The 17,154-nt window shown below is 45.5% G+C and overlaps 1 protein-coding gene and 1 long non-coding RNA gene across 5 annotated transcripts in view; one reads left to right on the top strand and one right to left on the bottom strand.

Moving 5' to 3' along the window:
- The window catches only part of TSPYL5 (TSPY like 5), a 31,550-nt gene extending 23,332 nt beyond the window's left edge, over positions 1–8,218 (bottom strand). The window contains exons 1-2 of one of the 4 annotated variants that reach the window (XM_036830897.1): positions 5,967–8,218; positions 3,790–4,673 (exon numbers count right to left, since the gene is read on the bottom strand). In XM_036830897.1, coding sequence (XP_036686792.1) covers positions 6,889–8,136 — 1,248 coding nt within the window. In that variant the 5' untranslated portion in view covers positions 8,137–8,218 and the 3' untranslated portion in view covers positions 3,790–4,673; positions 5,967–6,888. Of the gene's footprint in view, positions 1–3,789; positions 4,674–5,966 lie in introns of those variants that run through there. The other 3 variants (XM_036830898.1, XM_036830900.1, XM_036830899.1) reach the window with 3 other exon arrangements.
- A 119-nt stretch (positions 8,219–8,337) lies between these two features.
- On the top strand, positions 8,338–16,641 carry LOC118883480. The gene is made up of 3 exons (XR_005017031.1): positions 8,338–8,629; positions 14,684–14,873; positions 14,978–16,641. It is a non-coding gene; the product is annotated as an uncharacterized LOC118883480 (long non-coding RNA).
- The last annotated feature ends 513 nt before the right edge of the window (positions 16,642–17,154 follow it).

The raw sequence follows: 17,154 nt of genomic DNA, 5'->3' as shown, positions 1-17,154 counted from the left end.
CTACACCAAGCGTTGAGTGAACCCTGAGCTAGGTGCTGTGGGAGATAGGAGCACCAAAAAGGCATTGCTGGCCAGAAAAGCATTTACCATAAACAGAGGTGAGACACAAAACACGGAGCGCGGGTAGAGCTTCCTTGTCAGAAGAGGTGACGGGGAGAGCTGGGGAAAGCGCAGATGCACGCGCCTCCAGGTATTGAGTGGTGTTCCAGGTCAGCGGCACAGCCACACCACCCCAAAAAGGATGAACCTACAAGTCACTAAGATCTCCCAGCAATTCTAGACTTCTGATCTCTTATTCCTTGATGGCGGAACCCCACTCCCAGGAGAGATGCTGAAAAGTGCTAGATTTCCTTGAAGCAGAGTGTGGGAGTGTGACCCATTTCTGGCCCAAGGGACCTGACTCAGGTCCCCTGAAATCCACCAGGGACTTCCAGCAAAGATTTTCTTCCCTGATAAAGACAGAGAGGACCCCCTTCCCCTCCTTTCTGCCTCTAAGTGCAGCTGGATGAGGATGTGGTGCTTGGAGCTAGGGAACCATGAGGGGAAACCCAAGAGAAGAGAAGCAGAGAGGGGGACCCAGAGCCCTAATATTCCTGTGCTACTGAAGCAGGCCTGCAACTTCCTATCACCCGACTTCTTGTTATGGGAGAACTTCTTGTTATCTTTTTTTCAAATCACTCATATTTAAGTATTGATACTTACAGCCCCAAACCTCCTCACTCAGCCTCCATCTGCAGCCATGTGTGTCTAGAACCAATCCTGACCCTGGGACAGAGCAGTTAAAGGAAGCCTCGGCCACAGTCTAGGTCACCCAGGCCATCAAGTCACTGCCCCTAGTTGAGCTCCAACAGCAGCTGCAGTAGGGGATGGTCAGGAAGGTTCACATTCACACGTCACCTCTGATTGATTGGCAGTGACTAATGTGCTATGCGGAGGGTTCTGATGCACCGTGTGAAGGGTGAAATACAGGTCCTGTGCAAAGAAGTGCCTAGATTCCTGTGCCAGATACCTGCCCTGGTCTCATGTTTATCATCGCATGTATGGAAGGAGTTTGGAAGCAGAAGACCTGAGTTTGAGCCCTGGCTCTATTGCTTACTGGCTTTGTGATTTTGGTCAAGTCACTTAACCTCCTGGAGCCATCTTATGGGATAATTGTTATCACTGAGATAATGAAAGTGAATGTGCTTTGTAAACCATGAAGTGCCATGTGTGGGAGTTATTTCATCTTATATTTGTCAAACCTCAACTGAGGACCAGGTTGATAGGAGGTAGGGAGAGCAGGAAGGAATTCAAGGTTCCAGCCTTGGACACCTCACCAGAGGGTGCTGATCTGGGGTAAAGAAGCAGGACTAACACAAGGTCAGAGTTTCAGGTGAAGGTGAATCAGCAAAAGTGAGTTGTGAGCCTAAATGGTGAAATATAGTTGGAGAAGATGCCAAAAGCAGAAGTGAAGATGCTAAGGACAAAGAGATAGAAACCACAGACTGGAGATGGGATCTCTGCTTTTTTTTAAATTTTTTTTTTACTGCTTCGGCACCGGAGGGATATGTCCCCACCCAGCGGTTAACAGTCGCTCCCCAAGGCTGAGGACCTCAAGGGGTAAGAAGGTAGAAGGGGTTTCCAAAATCTTCAGAGGGGCAAAGCGGGGTGAAGTCCCCTCCCTAGGTGAAGCCACCCCAGGGCAGTGTGCCTCCTTCCCTTGGAGCAAATCAGTGCAGTAAGACCAGAAGGGGAAGCCCAAAGTGTAAGGAGAGACAGTCAGAAGTAGACAGACTTTCAGTAAGCTACAGGTAGCAAGACCATTTATTTTTCTCTCCCCCCTCCCCTATGGGATAGCACAAACTCACTACATTCCAAAAAAGCCCAGCAAGTAACAAGTTAAGAAATCAGAAGGCCTTTTGCAATAAAACCAGGTGAGAAAGGGGTAAGGGACTCTTAACAAGAATTACTCCAAGAAGCCCTTACTCTCCAGGTTATTAAAAGTCTAAACTGCCTTGTGAAATCTGACCTAGAGGCCAGAGGATGATCCCCCCCATACGGATCTAAAACACTCGCCAGCCCCATGCAGGAAAAGGGAAAAAAAAAAAAGATTGACTGACAATTCCAAGCAAAAGCTGAGAGGAAGCTGAAACCCAGAACGGGGGCAGAGTTCAAAGCTGTATTTGTCCATCACTGTATCTCTAATGTCTACAACAGAGATGATGAATGAATGGGCCCCTGGGGCGGTGAGCAGCCCCAGATCGGATGGGCTCTGCAAGGTAGTGAAGGGAGGGGTGTGAAAGGGGCCTGGGAAGTGGAGGCTCCACACCTGTGAAGAAGCAAGTGTGTGAGAGGAACCGGGCAGAGCCCCTCCAGTTTGTAGCCCCAGAGGACTCTGCACGGGTCTCAAGAGGACGCTCACGCCTGAAGGACAGGCTGCCCTCCATACCCTTTTGCACCCCACCCATGACTAATAGCGAGGCTCTGGGTGTTGAATGTTTTAGTTGAAAACATTCAAAATTGGGAGATTCTACATATTCTGATTCCCCCCATGCCTTTTTGAAGATGGAGCGACACTAGGCCTGCGGGCCCCCAGGTAAACGATCTGGCACTGCAGAACAGCTGCCCCGATTTACACACAATACCCACCTCTTCCCACTGCTCCCAGACACACACGCAGGTAAGGCCGTGAAAACACAGAGAAGACAACCACCTATAAGCCCAGGTGAGAGGCCTTCCGAAGAAACTAACCCTGCCGACACCTTGATCTCAGACTTCTAGCCTCCAGAACCGGAAATAAATTTCTGTTAAGTCATCCAGTCTGTGGTATTTTGTTATGGAAGCCCGAATGAATTAATACATACATCCTTATGAAACAAATATGGGCCGCTTCACAAATTTAATTAGCAGCCTAGCCCTAAGGCATTTGAAAATACACTATGTTTTAAATTCATTCTTTCATTCAACATTTGAGCACCTACTATGCCCTGAACACTGCACATTTATTGATTCAAGCCCAGTATCTTATAAACCAATTTTATTTTCTTGTCATTTAACAAGCCACTTCCGATTTTTCCCAACCATATTCTGCTGGGCAGCTTCATATGGCATTTGGTTGTCTGCTGCTGGTTCTCCTGATTAATGGAAAATGGTCTTTTTTACGAATCTGTTATGAACAGTATCAGAAATCCTAGTTCTCAACTCCGGCTAGACACCAGAATCATCTGGGACGTTTTTAAAATACCTACACCTGGATCAATCCCTCCCTCCACTCTGACTTAGTTGGTATTTGTGAGGAGCTCTGCCAGTACGTGTATATTTCTTTAAGCTTCCCAGATAATTCTGATATGCAACCAAGACTGAGCATTGTTATTCTAGTTTGAAAGGTCCTTGAAGGTCACCTCCTTTGCTACTCAGAGTACAGTTCGCAAACTGCCAGCACCGGCATCACCTGGAAGTTTGTTAGAATCGCAGAATCTCAGGTTCCACCCTGGACTACTGCATCAAAATTCAAATTTTAACAGGATTCCCCACAAAATTCAGAGGTACTCTAAAATTTGAGAAGCACTGGATTTCCACTAGAATTACCTGGAAAGCTTGTTAAGAACAAGACTGCCTGGCTTCTTCCCAGAAACACAGAATCGCAATCTCTGGCATGGGCTTGGGAATCAGAATTTTAGATATTGTTACGTAGCTAGTCACACAAGGGCCTGAGGCTTAGGAATCACTCATGTATGCCACAGTATACATCCCCTCAACTACCCAGCCTCTGCTTAACCTTCCAATTCTTTTTTAAAGATTAAAAAAATATAACAGAGATACAGGCTTTTATTTTTTCCATCATGCATGCAAGCTTACAACTATTTATACTGTTTCGGAACAAAGAAATAATTGCATTATTACCAGGGTGTCAATTACCAAGTAAGACAACCAGTTACTGATTACTTTTGGGAGGTTATTATCACAGAACACAGCAACAATTTCCAAATTATACTTTCAAGCCCAGAGTTATATTATGAGACCAGGACAAGCTGATAATTCTAATAGTCACGCAAGTCTCCATCTTACACAGGAAAAAAGACTGATGTTCTGGTGAAAGATCTCAAGTAAGCACCTTATCGAAGACTGGTAAGTCTTTATCAACAAACAGTCTCTCTTTCCTTTTGTGGATGCAGGGAAATGGCAGCATCCCCTTCATCTCTTTTTGAGACTTCTTGTTAATTCCGAAGACTTTCATTCTAAGGCCCACCACTGGAACTTCATTAGTTAACACGAAAAGCAAAAAACAGACCTGATGTGATAATGATAGTGCACCCCACCACTATCACCACCAACAGAGGGTCCCAATCTCCCAAAGCAGTCCTGGTTGAACTGGCACAGGCTCTTGGACTTTTGATAAACAATACAGGCAGGCAAAGGGAGACACAGATGAAACCAGGTTGATCATAATTGATAACTGATGTAGCTAGGTGATGGGCACACGGGGTCCAGAGATCATCCTCTCCACGTCTGTGCATGTCTGAAAATGTCCATAATAAAGAGGAAAAAGCTTAAAAAAAAAAAAAAAAAAAAAAAAAGCAGACCTGTACAGCTCTATTTTTCCCATCAGGCAAAAAATGAGGAAAGTGGTTAGATTTACTTAGAGACAAAATAAGCAGCATATACATTTATCTTCCACATACGCAAGGCCACACCTAGAACAAAAGAGAAAGCATCCAAAGTAACATTATTCTGTTTGTTTGTTTCTATGATTTATAAAATCCACTAATGATGAGAGACAGATTGGACAAAACTTTGGGCATACCCTCACCTAGGCATCGCATTTGCCCACGGCCCTTTACTTCTCCCGTCCCCACCGTGGGGAAGGTCCCTCCCCATCCGCTCCAACACTGAGAGTCAGGCGTGTTCTCCCTGAGGCTCCTCTAGCCATTTCTATCTGCTCTTCCAGGCCCGCTCCACACCAGATTCATTCCCACTCTGTGCTTTTGCCCCAACTCCCCTGTCCAAAACACCCTCTCGACAGCTCTGAGTCAAGACCTCCCTAGCCCTTGGGGAATTCAGAACAAGGTCTTCCATAAGGAAAGGGAAGTTAGTGGGTGGAGGGCAAGTGTAGACACAGTCCTACTTTCCTACCCTCAGGGTTAAGGGGGAAAGAGGGCACAGGTAAGCCTGGGCAGGGAGGGCCCAGATCAGCTTTTACACCCACAGGAAATGAGCCTTGGAGATTCAGAACAGGTTCTGCCCACCCCTGTCCCCATGCCCCAGGAGAGAGCCTTGGGATCCCCCATACTGGAAACTAAAGCCTACTTCTACGGGTATTTGAGGGTAGAAGCCAAGAGAGCAAAGGACTGCTAAGGGTGGGAAAGCTGGGGAATGAGGTTCCAGAGGGCGAGAGGCTACCACAGAGGAGGAAACAGCAGGAGGCAACTGGGTCTTAAGGGACAGAGGAAAAGGTCGTAACAGGAGTAACCCTGGTTCACAACACTGCTGCCTGGGGGGTTATCATTCTAGCAGATGCACAGCCATGAAAAGAATTTTCAACATCAGAATTATAGCGTGAACCCAGGAGTCGGGAGCAGGGTCTGAACCCAGACCCACTTGGCCTTCTGGCTTCCTCTTCCAGCCCAGTGTGTGCGTGTGTATAGCAAGTCCCCAGCTATCTCGCTACCTGTATGTAGAAAACCCTGGTTTTACAATTGTTTTGTTTTCTCTTTCTGAGATGTGGTACTACTGAAACAAAAAAAAAGGAAGGGGGGGGAGGAGTGGGAGACAGGACAGGGAGAGAGGGAAGGGAGAGAGGGAAAGGAGGAAGAGAGGGAGGGAAGGAGAGAGGAAGGAGGCGTGGAGGTGTGAGATGAAGTAGCCACAGGCTACTAATAGCTCTTCCCCAGCAACCCCACTATAGCACTCTGGTCATGTGCGAGGAAGGGATGAGGGGAGCTGATAAAGATACCTAGATTATCGGCGAGTCCAGTCCCCACCCTCACCTGGAGCCACAGCTAGATGACAGTGAGCACATGTCCATACATACCAGCCCGCCCATCAGTCTGGCAGCCAGGAGGGTTCCTGGAAGGCTGGGGAGGGTAGGTGTGTGTCTCATGCACCGGCAGGGGGCCTGGGTCCACAAGCAGATCTTGAGGTCCTTGTTGACCAGGAAGCCAACTGGGGCCAATAGCAACCTGGACAAAACTCAATGGCCTAATAGTGATGGGGCATGGTGCAGACCCTGACGAAGGTTCACCAGGAGAAAGGCCCAGAGGCAGGAAGAGACGCATGATGGTACAGAGCACACGGCATACTGCTTCTCACCCTTAACCTCATCTCTGTCCAGGAGTTCAGCATGGGCCCCTGGCCGAAGTCAGAGATCTTGTAGATGGCACCTTGGCTGGTGACCCCAGAGCCACGGAACAATCAGTTTTGGCTGATGGCCAATACCATGTGCACAAGCTTCATTTTGCAGTGGCAACAGAAAAGCTTGCCATAGATGGCATGCATGGTCACATGAACCAGCCCAGCAAGTCATGGACCCTGAAGTAGCAGAGCTTAAGGATGCACTGGTCCTCTTGTTGGATGACTCATGAGTGTCCACGTTAAAGACAGGTGGGAAAGGCCGGAGCCAAGAACAGGGTCCAGGCAATGTAGATAAAGGCAGCACACATCTGAATCATGTGTGTTTAACATATAAACAGTAGGGGTGAGATCACGTAACATGTGACACTAACGTAAAAAAGCAAGAATGCCATGGGGAGGCAAAAGAACATGATCATAAACACCATATTCGTGTAACTGAAGTCCAAAGGGAATACAGTGCACAGAGGTCAACATGAAGAGAAGGCTGACAGCCAAACACATGTGGTCAGCCAGCCAGGCACGGGTCCAGCAGGAGGTAGTAGGGAGACTTGTGCAGAATCAGTTGGACTTGTTTACCCCAGGCTCTGGGGTCTCCACTGGCTGCCTTGCTGGACATGGCCTGCCCTCCTTTCCTTTCTCTGCTCGGGCCCCTTCACTCATAAGGTAGTACTGCAGGGGATTGGGCCACAACTCCTCGTTGATTATCTCCACAATCTTGTCAGACTCAATGGAGCTGTGGTTTGAAAACCACCCAAAGAAGCTCCGGGTGTTGTCTGGGTTCCCCTGGCTTAGGGACTGAAGATCGTGCCCTGGGAGCCACTGGATTGGAGTAGAACGAGACACCACCTGACCGGAAGGACCACACCCATATTCCTTGATGAGCACCTTATTTTGGAAATAGGGGTTGCGCCCAAAGTAGAACTTGATCTTGTAGCCCAATCTGGCGAGACCAAGCTCTTCCACCTCCAGGCTGTTCAAGTAGCTGAGTACCTCTTTATCTTGGTTGTTCAGAAAGGATGAGAGCTGGGGGTGGTTCTGAAAAGCCTGCCCCCAGAAGCCCGGGATATTCTGGATAAGGAGGTTCCTGCGCTCTAAGTGGTGCAGTCGCAACTGCCCAAACTTGCGGGAGAGCCGCAGGTAGGCCCTGTCCGCCTGGGCGTTCATGGTCTCCAGCTTCAGCTGGACGTTCTCCAGTGTATCCATGCTGCCATCTGTTGCCGGGGGCCCTGACCCTGCATCCTTCTCCACCTTCTTTTCCTCTACCACTGGAACGGAGGCAGACTCCCCAGTGGTCCCTTTCTTCGGTTTCCCAACAGCGACGGCCGGAGACCCCCTCCCCACTGCGCTACAGGTAACAGGGGCCTTCTTCCCAGCGGGGCAGCGCCGATTTCCAACGCGGGGGACATTTTTCGGCCTTCCCACGGTCCCCGCGGTTCCCACGAAGACAGTGTCTGTCGCCAGGCGCTCCGAGAGTGTTGTGGCCTTCCCCGGGCCGGGCCTGGTTGCGGCCTGCCCGAGATCCCCCGCAGCCCGGGCCCGGAGCGCGAGGCCACAGTCCAGGGGGAGCCGGCAGGCACCCTCTTCCCCGGGCCGGCGGGGCGGCGCAGGCGCAGCGGTTTCCAGGCCACCCCAACCCGCGCCAGCCTGCACCTGTGCCGCCTTGGTCTCCTCCCCGAGCCTCTGGCACTGTGGAGGGTCCGGGTCGCGTGGGGCGTCGCCAGGAGTAGCGCGGACTCGGCCTTTGGCGCGGCCTTTGCCACGGCTTTTGGCGCGGGAGGACTTTCTACCCCTACCTCGGCCGCTCATGATGGTAACGGACTCAACTTCAAAGGCACGCTCCGGCCCTGCGGCCCCTGGCGCCAGCTCGCTGTCCCTACCGAGAGGGCCTCTCCTTGGCAACCGCCGACGTCACGACTGCGCGACTGTACCGTAGCGCGAGGACTGGATGCGCCCGCTGATTGGCTCCACTGCCGCAGCTGCGCACCAGCCGACCCTCACAGACGCCCCCACCCCCATCTCACCCCAACTCGCTTTCACTGTTAGAGAGGGCTGTGCTTTCGTTTAGTTTCTAACCGTTGGCCTCAGTTGTGCCCTCGGGGTCCTCTTATATAAGACACCCTCAAGACAGCCATCATGTCAGTTCCCCTATCATATACTTTCTAAACTAAATATCTAAAGTTCCTTCAATTAGCTTCTGTGACATCTATCATGATGAAACTGCTCCTGGTCTCTATGTCTCATCTTTGAAAGCCTTTGCTGAGGGATTTGCCCGGGTACCTTAACTCCAGGGACTTTCAAGGTAGGTACCGTAATGCCAGGCCACAAAGCGATGTGATACGTGGTGGGTTGTTAGTAGTAACTACTTAACAACAAAAAAATAGCAACTACTATTTTATGAGTATCATTATGTGTCAGGCACTTTACCATGTGCTTTATATGCATTTTCTCAATATGTGAAGGAGGTATTATCATTCTCATTTTCCAGATGAGAAAACTGTGGCTCAGAGATGCCGAGGAACATTCCTGAGATAACGCAATAAGGCATGGAAGCACAATTCTAACCCAATTCTGACTCATAACCTTTATTTTATATTCACAAGTGTCTAATCCTTCCAGACCTGCTCAGCTGTAAATGACTACGTTAGCGCTTAAGAAGGCCAGCCTTGCCTGTTAAACCAGCATCAGCCGGGCACCTCTTCATCCTGGGACCATGACCTGAGTCCTCTAGCTGCCTCAGGCCTAATTTACAGAGCTGGGCTATCACTCAAGGTATAGGGCCAGGAGTGAAGGATACAAGTCACAATTCCTATAACTGGAGTAAGACGGGAATGTGGTCAGAGAATTATTTAATTATCATTCAAGGAGTGGAGCAGGGCTTCCCAGGTTAAAGTTCAGAAGCAGACCCTCCATAGTGGCAGTGAGGAGGCCCTAGAAACTTCTTAGAGACTGCAGAGAAACAGCCAGACAACCTATTTCGTGTTCACAAGAGAGCCCTGGACCATGCTTTTACTAGCCAGGTGAAAGGACCATGAAATAGTGAAGCCAGTGACGAGGTTATGACCAGTATGAAAGTTTTCAGGTTGTCTCTTTAAGTTCAAAGGGAACAAGAAGGCCCTTGCAACCAGCTAATGGAGAGGTAAGCCCCAGCATCTCTGGGTTCTCAATACCTCTTCACACTTATTACTCTCGTGTGGTTGTAGACTGGCAGCCTGGCATCACCTAGAAGCTTGTTAAAAATGAAGAATTTCAGGCCCTACCCCAGACCAGCTAAATCAGAATTTGACTTTTAACAAGATCTCAGTTGGTTTGTATCCGCATTAAAATTGAAGTATAGGGCTTCCCTGGTGGCGCAGTGGTTGAGAGTCTGCTTGCCAGTGCAGGGGACACGGGTTCGAACCCTGGTCTGGGAAGATCCCACATGCCGTGGAGCATCTAGGCCCGTGAGCCACAACTACTGAGCCTGCGCGTCTGGAGCTTGTGCTCCACAACAAGAGAGGCCACGACAGTGAGAGGCCCGCGCACCGTGATGAAGAGTGGCCCCCGCTCGCCGCAGCTAGAGAAAGCCCTCGCACAGAAACGAAGACCCAACACAGCCAAAAATAAATAAATAAATAAAAATTAAAAAGAAAAAAAGAATTAAACACACACACACACACACACACTAAAGCTGTAGAGAGAATATTAAAATTATTTAAAAAAAAAATTGAAGTATAGGAGACAAGGAAAAAGAGGGATTGTTTGATACAGTTGGGCCTTACTTTAAACCAGCCCGATACAAACGACTCTTCTGACTTTCCCAAAGGCTCTACAATAGCTTGCAAGGCTCTCCGTGATCTGCCAAGTTCCCTCCCTGCCACTGCCCAACTTACCTCTCTGACCTCATCCTCTTGTCTCTCCCACCCCCTTCCAACTACACTGGCCTACTTACTGTTCTTCAAAATACTGGGGAGGCTCCCGCCTCAGGGTCTTTGCACTGGCTCTTCCTTCTGCCTTAAATGCTCTTCCCCCAGATATGGTTTACCACCTTGGCTGGCTCCCTTCACACTTTGCTCAAATGTAACCTTCTCAATGACCATCCTATTTAAAATTGCCACCCAGCTCCATCCTTCTAACTCTGCACTACTTTTTTTTATTCCTTAGCACTTGTCACCTTCTAACACACTACCAATTATTTATTATGTTTATTATTTAACTGTCGCTCCTCGCTAGAATGTCAGCTCCGTGAGGGCAGGGATCTTTGTTTTGTTCACTTGTGACTACAACAGTGTCTGATACATGAAAAGCACTCCATAATTGATTGTCTGGAAACCTATTAACCTCATAATTTAGCTAAAAAAGCATCTTTTGATATGAGCACCATTCAGGGACAATCTTAGGTAAAAAATACATAGTGACACATTTAAAAATTAAATTAGGGGAATTCATATTTGACTTAAAAGGGATTAAGCCAAGGGTTACCTTAAACTCTTGTTGAGGGCCCTTTCATAATCACTTCTTCCCAAGGCCTTCCATGATCACTCCAGACCATGGTAAGCAGCCCTGTCCTTGATCTTACGGAGAAGTTGTTAACTGTAATATATTCATTTAGCAATCACACATGCAGTTTTTGTGCCAGTCCTTGTACAGAATTACCTCTTAAACCAGATAACCACAGTCTGGAATTCTCTGTAATCTCAGGGGGAAAAAAATTAGCTGAAGCAGCCACTACCCCTCTGTAAACTGCAGAAATTGATAGATTGGCCCACTTCTCAGAGCATTAACAGTTGGACCAACCTCTGTTGTCAAGAGCCTTAATCCAGCATCAGCATCTGCGTCATGTAACGCTCACCCATGACTAAACCACTGCAGGATTAACGTAGGCTGGCCGCTGCAAACAGTGTTTATTGTACAATCTCCTTGAGCCTGTTTCCATCATGTCAAAGAGATAAGCATCAGGTAAAGGGAAACAAATGTGAGACTAGCACCTTATATAAAGATACTCCTCTTCTCCTTGAGAAGCTGGCCTGTGCTACTGAACTGAACTGTTGGTTTTCTTCCGAGGTATTGATATTTAATTTATATGAGACTATATCTTGGGTTCCCAGTTAGATAGTAAACTGTATAAGGGTAGGGACCGTGTCTCTTTCTTTTATGCCTCAAAGCACCTAGCATGGCCCTTGCACATACTAGTAACTATAACAAAAGTTCACAATTTATTTTGTACTTTATACTGTACCATGTTCTAATTCACTGAATCCCTACAACCGTGCCATGGGACAGGTGCAGTTATTTCTCCCATCTTAGACATGAGGTTACTGCTGTACAAAAAGGTTCTGTACCTTGCCCAAGGTCACACAGCTAACAAATGGTTTTAGCCAGGCAATCGAACTCCTGCACCCACGCTCTTAACCACTATTCCATGATGTAAAATTATGGTTTGATAGATTGAAATATCAAACTCTCTCTAGTGGGTAAAAATACCTTTCAATTTTCAAAAATTATATGTATATATATATTTAATATAATTATATGTACACATACATGTACATACACATTCATATATAGATAAACTAATACCTATATATATCAATTAGTCATGAATCATTTTCTATGGGGTGTATATGTGGCATGATGATACTAAACAGAAGTGAGTTTCATTTCAACAGTCCAGGTTGAGAATAAAGCATCTTCATTTGCACTGCATTTGTCATAAGCATTCTATGACTATTATGAAGGAAGTACATATTTACTCTCATGAACTCAGAAATCTGGAAGCATTTTGACCTTTTCCCAAAAATTAGGCATTAAATCCACAGTAATATAAGCATTTAATTGATTCTTTTAGATAGTTGATCATTAGCAAATATTTATTAAAAACTCATAAAAACGCTTTTCAAAATATTAGAATAACTAGTCATCACTTTTGTTCTCTGAAAATTGTACTTCCTCCATTCCTTTTAAGGTCTGATTTCCTCCAATCATAGAAATTAACAGGCTGGGAAAAGACATTCCAGTCATCCAACCTACGGCGCAGCCAAGAGAACAACATTCCCCACCGTCTCCCTGCCAAAGGGCTTTAAGATCCCAGATGACATTTTTTAGCCACAAAGGTTTTCTCTTCCCCCAAGGAGATAGTTTGAGTCTGTTAGATCAAACAGTGAGTATTGCTTACTATAAGACCTTTTGCCAACTAACCCTCCCAGATTTGGAGGATCATAGAAAAGGAGTGACATAGGGAATATTTTTCAAAGCCAAGGAGGGAGAGAAAAATCTGCCTCTTAATGGTAAATTTCAAAAACTATTTGAACTTAACATTTTGAATAATGTGCCTAGCTTCTTCCCAGTTCCCACTCGCCGCCAAAGACCAAAATTTTACAGCACCTAAGTTATTCAGTTCACGTCATATAAGTAGCTGTAAAATATTTTAAAATATTGACAGGTGTATTCTTCCTTCCTGGCATTTTCTTTTTACCCTACAACATTTTCACCATAAAAAGTAGGATGGGGGTGGGGAAGTGAATCCTCTTATATCACCCAGCACATCTCACACACCAGCCAGGTAGCTATAGGGGTGAGAAGACCCCCCTCCCCTTATCAAACAAGCCATCAGTTTTCGTGAAGCTAGGAATTTTCATCAAAGACATGGGGAAAATGAACAAAGAATATTAAATTGAATTTTAAATTAATAGGCAAACATTCTGCAGTTAAAATGTTCAATTGTATGTTGCAACCAACTAGCACCCATAAGCATGAGGTTTCATTGTTCCATTTCCTTTTACCTGGACTAATTTAACTGAAGATACTCCTTGTCTTCTGGAATGCCTGCTTCGGTTATTCGGTCTGTGTTTGTGTAATATCTAACAGCAGTAAGATATTTTAAAAAGCACTCAAAATTAATAGTCAAGAAAAAGAGTAAAAGAAAATAAAGAACTCAAAAATTAAGAAAAGAAAACAGAGTGAAATACAGTCACCCCTCAGTATCATGGGGGATTGATTTCGTGATCTCACCTTAGACAAGAAAATCCAAAGAAGCTTGGGTCCCTTACATAAAATGGTGTAGTATTTGCATATAACCTAGGCATGTCCTCCCATATACTTTAAATCATCTCCAGATTACTTATAATATCTAATACAAGTAAATGCTATGTAAATAGTTGCTGGTGTGCAACAAATTCAAGTTTGCTTTTGAAACTTTCTGGAATTTTTTTTAATACTTTCCATCTGAGGTTGGTTGAATCCACAGATGCAGAACCTGCACATAATGGGGGGTCAACTGTCCCCAAATGTGTCCCAATCCGTCGTGTTTCCTACACTTGCTAGAAGCTGGGCACAGATTTGATTCTGACCTTTTATCTACCAGCGCAAAGAGAGAAATCAGATGTGGTGTAACGTTCGTAATGTTTGTAATATTAAAAAACAAACAACAACAAAACAGGTTCTCAGAGAAAATACACTGATTCTCAATGCTGAATCCAGAGAGGAATATCAGGATTCAAAGTCCCAGTAGTATCCTGACACTGAGTCCAGCACCGTGGTACCTATAGCACCGCCTTATAGGCTGGTGAGCAACCAGACAAAGAGCCATGTTGTAAATGCAGTTCCATGGTGGTTCAGGTCCAGAGCTGGAAGGCTTAATCCAAGGAGACAGTGTGTAGAATTTGGAGGAGAAGCTGGATGTGTGTCTTGAAGTCAGCCTCTGCAGTCCGGCCTCCTCGGCTGACAGTGTGCCTGGAGCCTGGATACGGCCTGGTAGGCATCACATGAAGAGTGGGCTGGTGAATTTCATTCTGCTTCTTGCTACCACATGGGCCCAGACCTTTCCTGAGAGCCGTGCCCTCCTCTCCCATTCCTTCATCTTTTTTCCTGTCTCCCCTCTCTTTCTTTTCTTTCCTTCCCCCGTACACTGATGTGTTTAGAGAAACCATTCCAGCTGCTTCAAAGACTTATTTCCTGATCCAGGTTGTCCCCCATCCACATGCAGACTAAGCCAGGTCCCTGAGAAATGAAGCCATGTTTCCCTCTCAGAGTGACTTTGTACCTCAGTGTCTCCACAGTGTCAGAGGTGTCAGTTGGGGTCAGGGTTCAGGTACAGGACCAGGCACGTGGCATAGGTGAGTGAAGCAGGCCCAGTACAAGCCTTTAGGGAACTAAAGAGGGAGCTATGCCCCATCTCAGGCTGGCAATTGCCACTCCACTCCAGCTGATTGTAGCCATGGAGAAATCTATTTTTATGTGAAATTTCTCACTTTAAAAATCCTGTGAGAAAGAAAAAAAAAAAAATCCTGTGAGAGCCAAACAAGACAATTCTGCTTGTAGGCTCTAATTTGCTACCCCTGTTCTACATCCTTGGTTTGTTTTTTTTTTTTAAACTCAGTTTTTAAGTGAAATCATGAAGGAATGTCTGGAAATTATTTGAATTCCTCCAAAGGAGAGCAGTTTTTGTGGTTGTCACTCGAGAAAAGCCTATGAACGTAAAGAGAGGTAATATGATCAAGCTGGACTCCACCTTACGTGGTTAGGGCAAGTGAGGAATTGATGGCAACTGGGAGCCAGCTTTACTCAAGGTGAGCCCAAGTAAGGGATTATATTTTTGTCAAGATTTTTATCCTTTTTCATTTTAAACTGCAAAGATGATGATCATTATTTTTAATTGGTTTTATTTTTTCAGACGTTAAGAATCTGTGCTACCTCTGATTTCTTAACATGTGTAACTTAGACTCCAAAACTGTTTTCGTCTCGCTACAATATGAAGGCTTTGCAAGATCAGCTCAGAGACACATCCATACTGCTCTCTGCACCCAGCAACCACGTCTGGACAGCTGTACTGAACAACTAATGCAGTTCTGACACAAGTGGTAGATTTGAGTAACTAACGCTGCCTCTCTGTTGTTTTTTTCCTCCCCTTCTTAATCAATACCCGTATAATTGATCAGGTAGGCCATATGGCCCCTGTGATTCCCACATTAAGACAATTAGGACAGCAGCCAGGTCATTGCTCAAGCTGGCATTCTTCATAACTAAGACAAGAAAACCTAACTCTTTGTCTTCCTCAGAAAAAGCCAACTCCACCTGCTCGTGGGTATGATTCAGTACGAATTCATGTAATATCTAGCTAAAAAGGAGTACAGCCACACTTAGAAAAAATATCGCCTAAAAGTGAATTGTATGCCAGTAAGTTTCCCCCTGCAGAATCCAGACTGAAATGTGATAGTAAAAATCTAATGTGATAGTGAAACTCTAACTCAAGAAGAGTGAGTATACAGTGTAGACTAAGATCTTACACTCTGAGAGAGAGCTGCTGGTCACTGGAGAGTAGGTAGACTCTCCTACTCTAGGACCGAGGGTCAGAGAGGAGGAGTTCGGAGACTGGGGGATTCTCACAGCTGTGAGCTCTAAAATGATGGAGCAGGGGGGGAGGACTTAGAAATGCAAGGCCAAGTGTAAGGAAAGATAAAAGACCTATTTTCTGGCATCAGGATTTATGGAAGGAACCGCTCCCACACTGCAACCCTCTTTTAATAAGAGAAAGTAACAAGCTAAACAGCATGTCATAGCTGAGATTTCTGGAAAGTCAGCCATTCTCAGCATCATGGAATCTGTGAATCGGGAGCCAATGGGAAGCAAAACAAGTAGCAGTTTGAACATAGAATTATTATTTTATTTAGAACAGAAAGAGAAAATTTACTAAATATATTTACTAAACATAGGCTAAACATATGACCTATTGGCCAGGAGATTTATGCTTCCCTACGTGATATGTTCTCCTAACTCCAACCCCCAACCCCCAAGCAGGAGCAGTGGAGGAAGCAAGAACCACCACAGCAGGGTTAGTCCTGGAAACGATATTGTGCACCAGCAGACTTCTTGCAGAAGGTTTGCAAGCATAAGAGAGACCCCTGAAGTACCTGGGCAGCCCACCCACTACTGAAACAAGACAAAAGTGCCTCTGGGAAGGAGATGACAAATATTCCTCTTGTCCTCTTGTCTTCCATCACTCAAACCAATTAAAAAGTAGAATAAAAGTACCTAAAAAGAGGCAAACAACAGCAATCAATTCTCCCAGTTTATAATCAAACAGGATTTCAGCAACCAATGTTGTTAAAAAAAATTTTTCTACCATATGCCTCATGTGTTACTCTAGTAAATGAATTCTTTCATCATCAAGAGAGTTTATATGACATTCTCTTGATGATGAAAGAATTTATTTCCTAGAACAAAACTCTGGAAAAAGTCATGTTAAGAATCATGCTGGCAAGATTCTTTATGACCCAGCTCCTAGAGAAATGGAAATAAAAACAAAAATAAACAAATGGGACCTAATGAAGCTTAAAAGCTTTTGCACAGCAAAGGAAACCATAAACAAGACCAAAAGACAACCCTCAGAATGGGAGAAAATATTTGCAAATGAAGCAACTGACAAAGGATTAATCTCCAAGATTTACAAGCAGCTCATGCAGCTCAATAACAAAAAAACAAACAACCCAATCCAAAAACGGGCAGAAGACCTAAATAGACATTTCTCCAAAGAAGATATACAGATTGCCAACAAACACTTGAAAGAATGCTCAACATCATTAATCAATCATTAGAGAAATGCAAATCAAAATTACAATGAGATATCATCTCACACTGGTCAGAATGGCCATCATCAAAAAATCTAGAAACAATAAATGCTGGAGAGGGTGTGGAGAAAAGGGAACACTCTTGCACTGCTGGTGGGAATGTAAATTGATACAGCCACTATGGAGAACAATATGGAGGTTCCTTAAAAAACTAAAAGTAGAACTACCATATGACCCAGCAATCCCACTACTGGGCACATACCCTGAGAAAACCATAATTCAA

The sequence above is a fragment of the Balaenoptera musculus genome, chromosome 17, assembly GCF_009873245.2.
Source record: "Balaenoptera musculus isolate JJ_BM4_2016_0621 chromosome 17, mBalMus1.pri.v3, whole genome shotgun sequence".
In the NCBI taxonomy this organism is placed as follows: Eukaryota; Metazoa; Chordata; class Mammalia; order Artiodactyla; family Balaenopteridae; genus Balaenoptera; species Balaenoptera musculus.
This window is presented reverse-complemented; position numbering and strand designations above follow the sequence as displayed.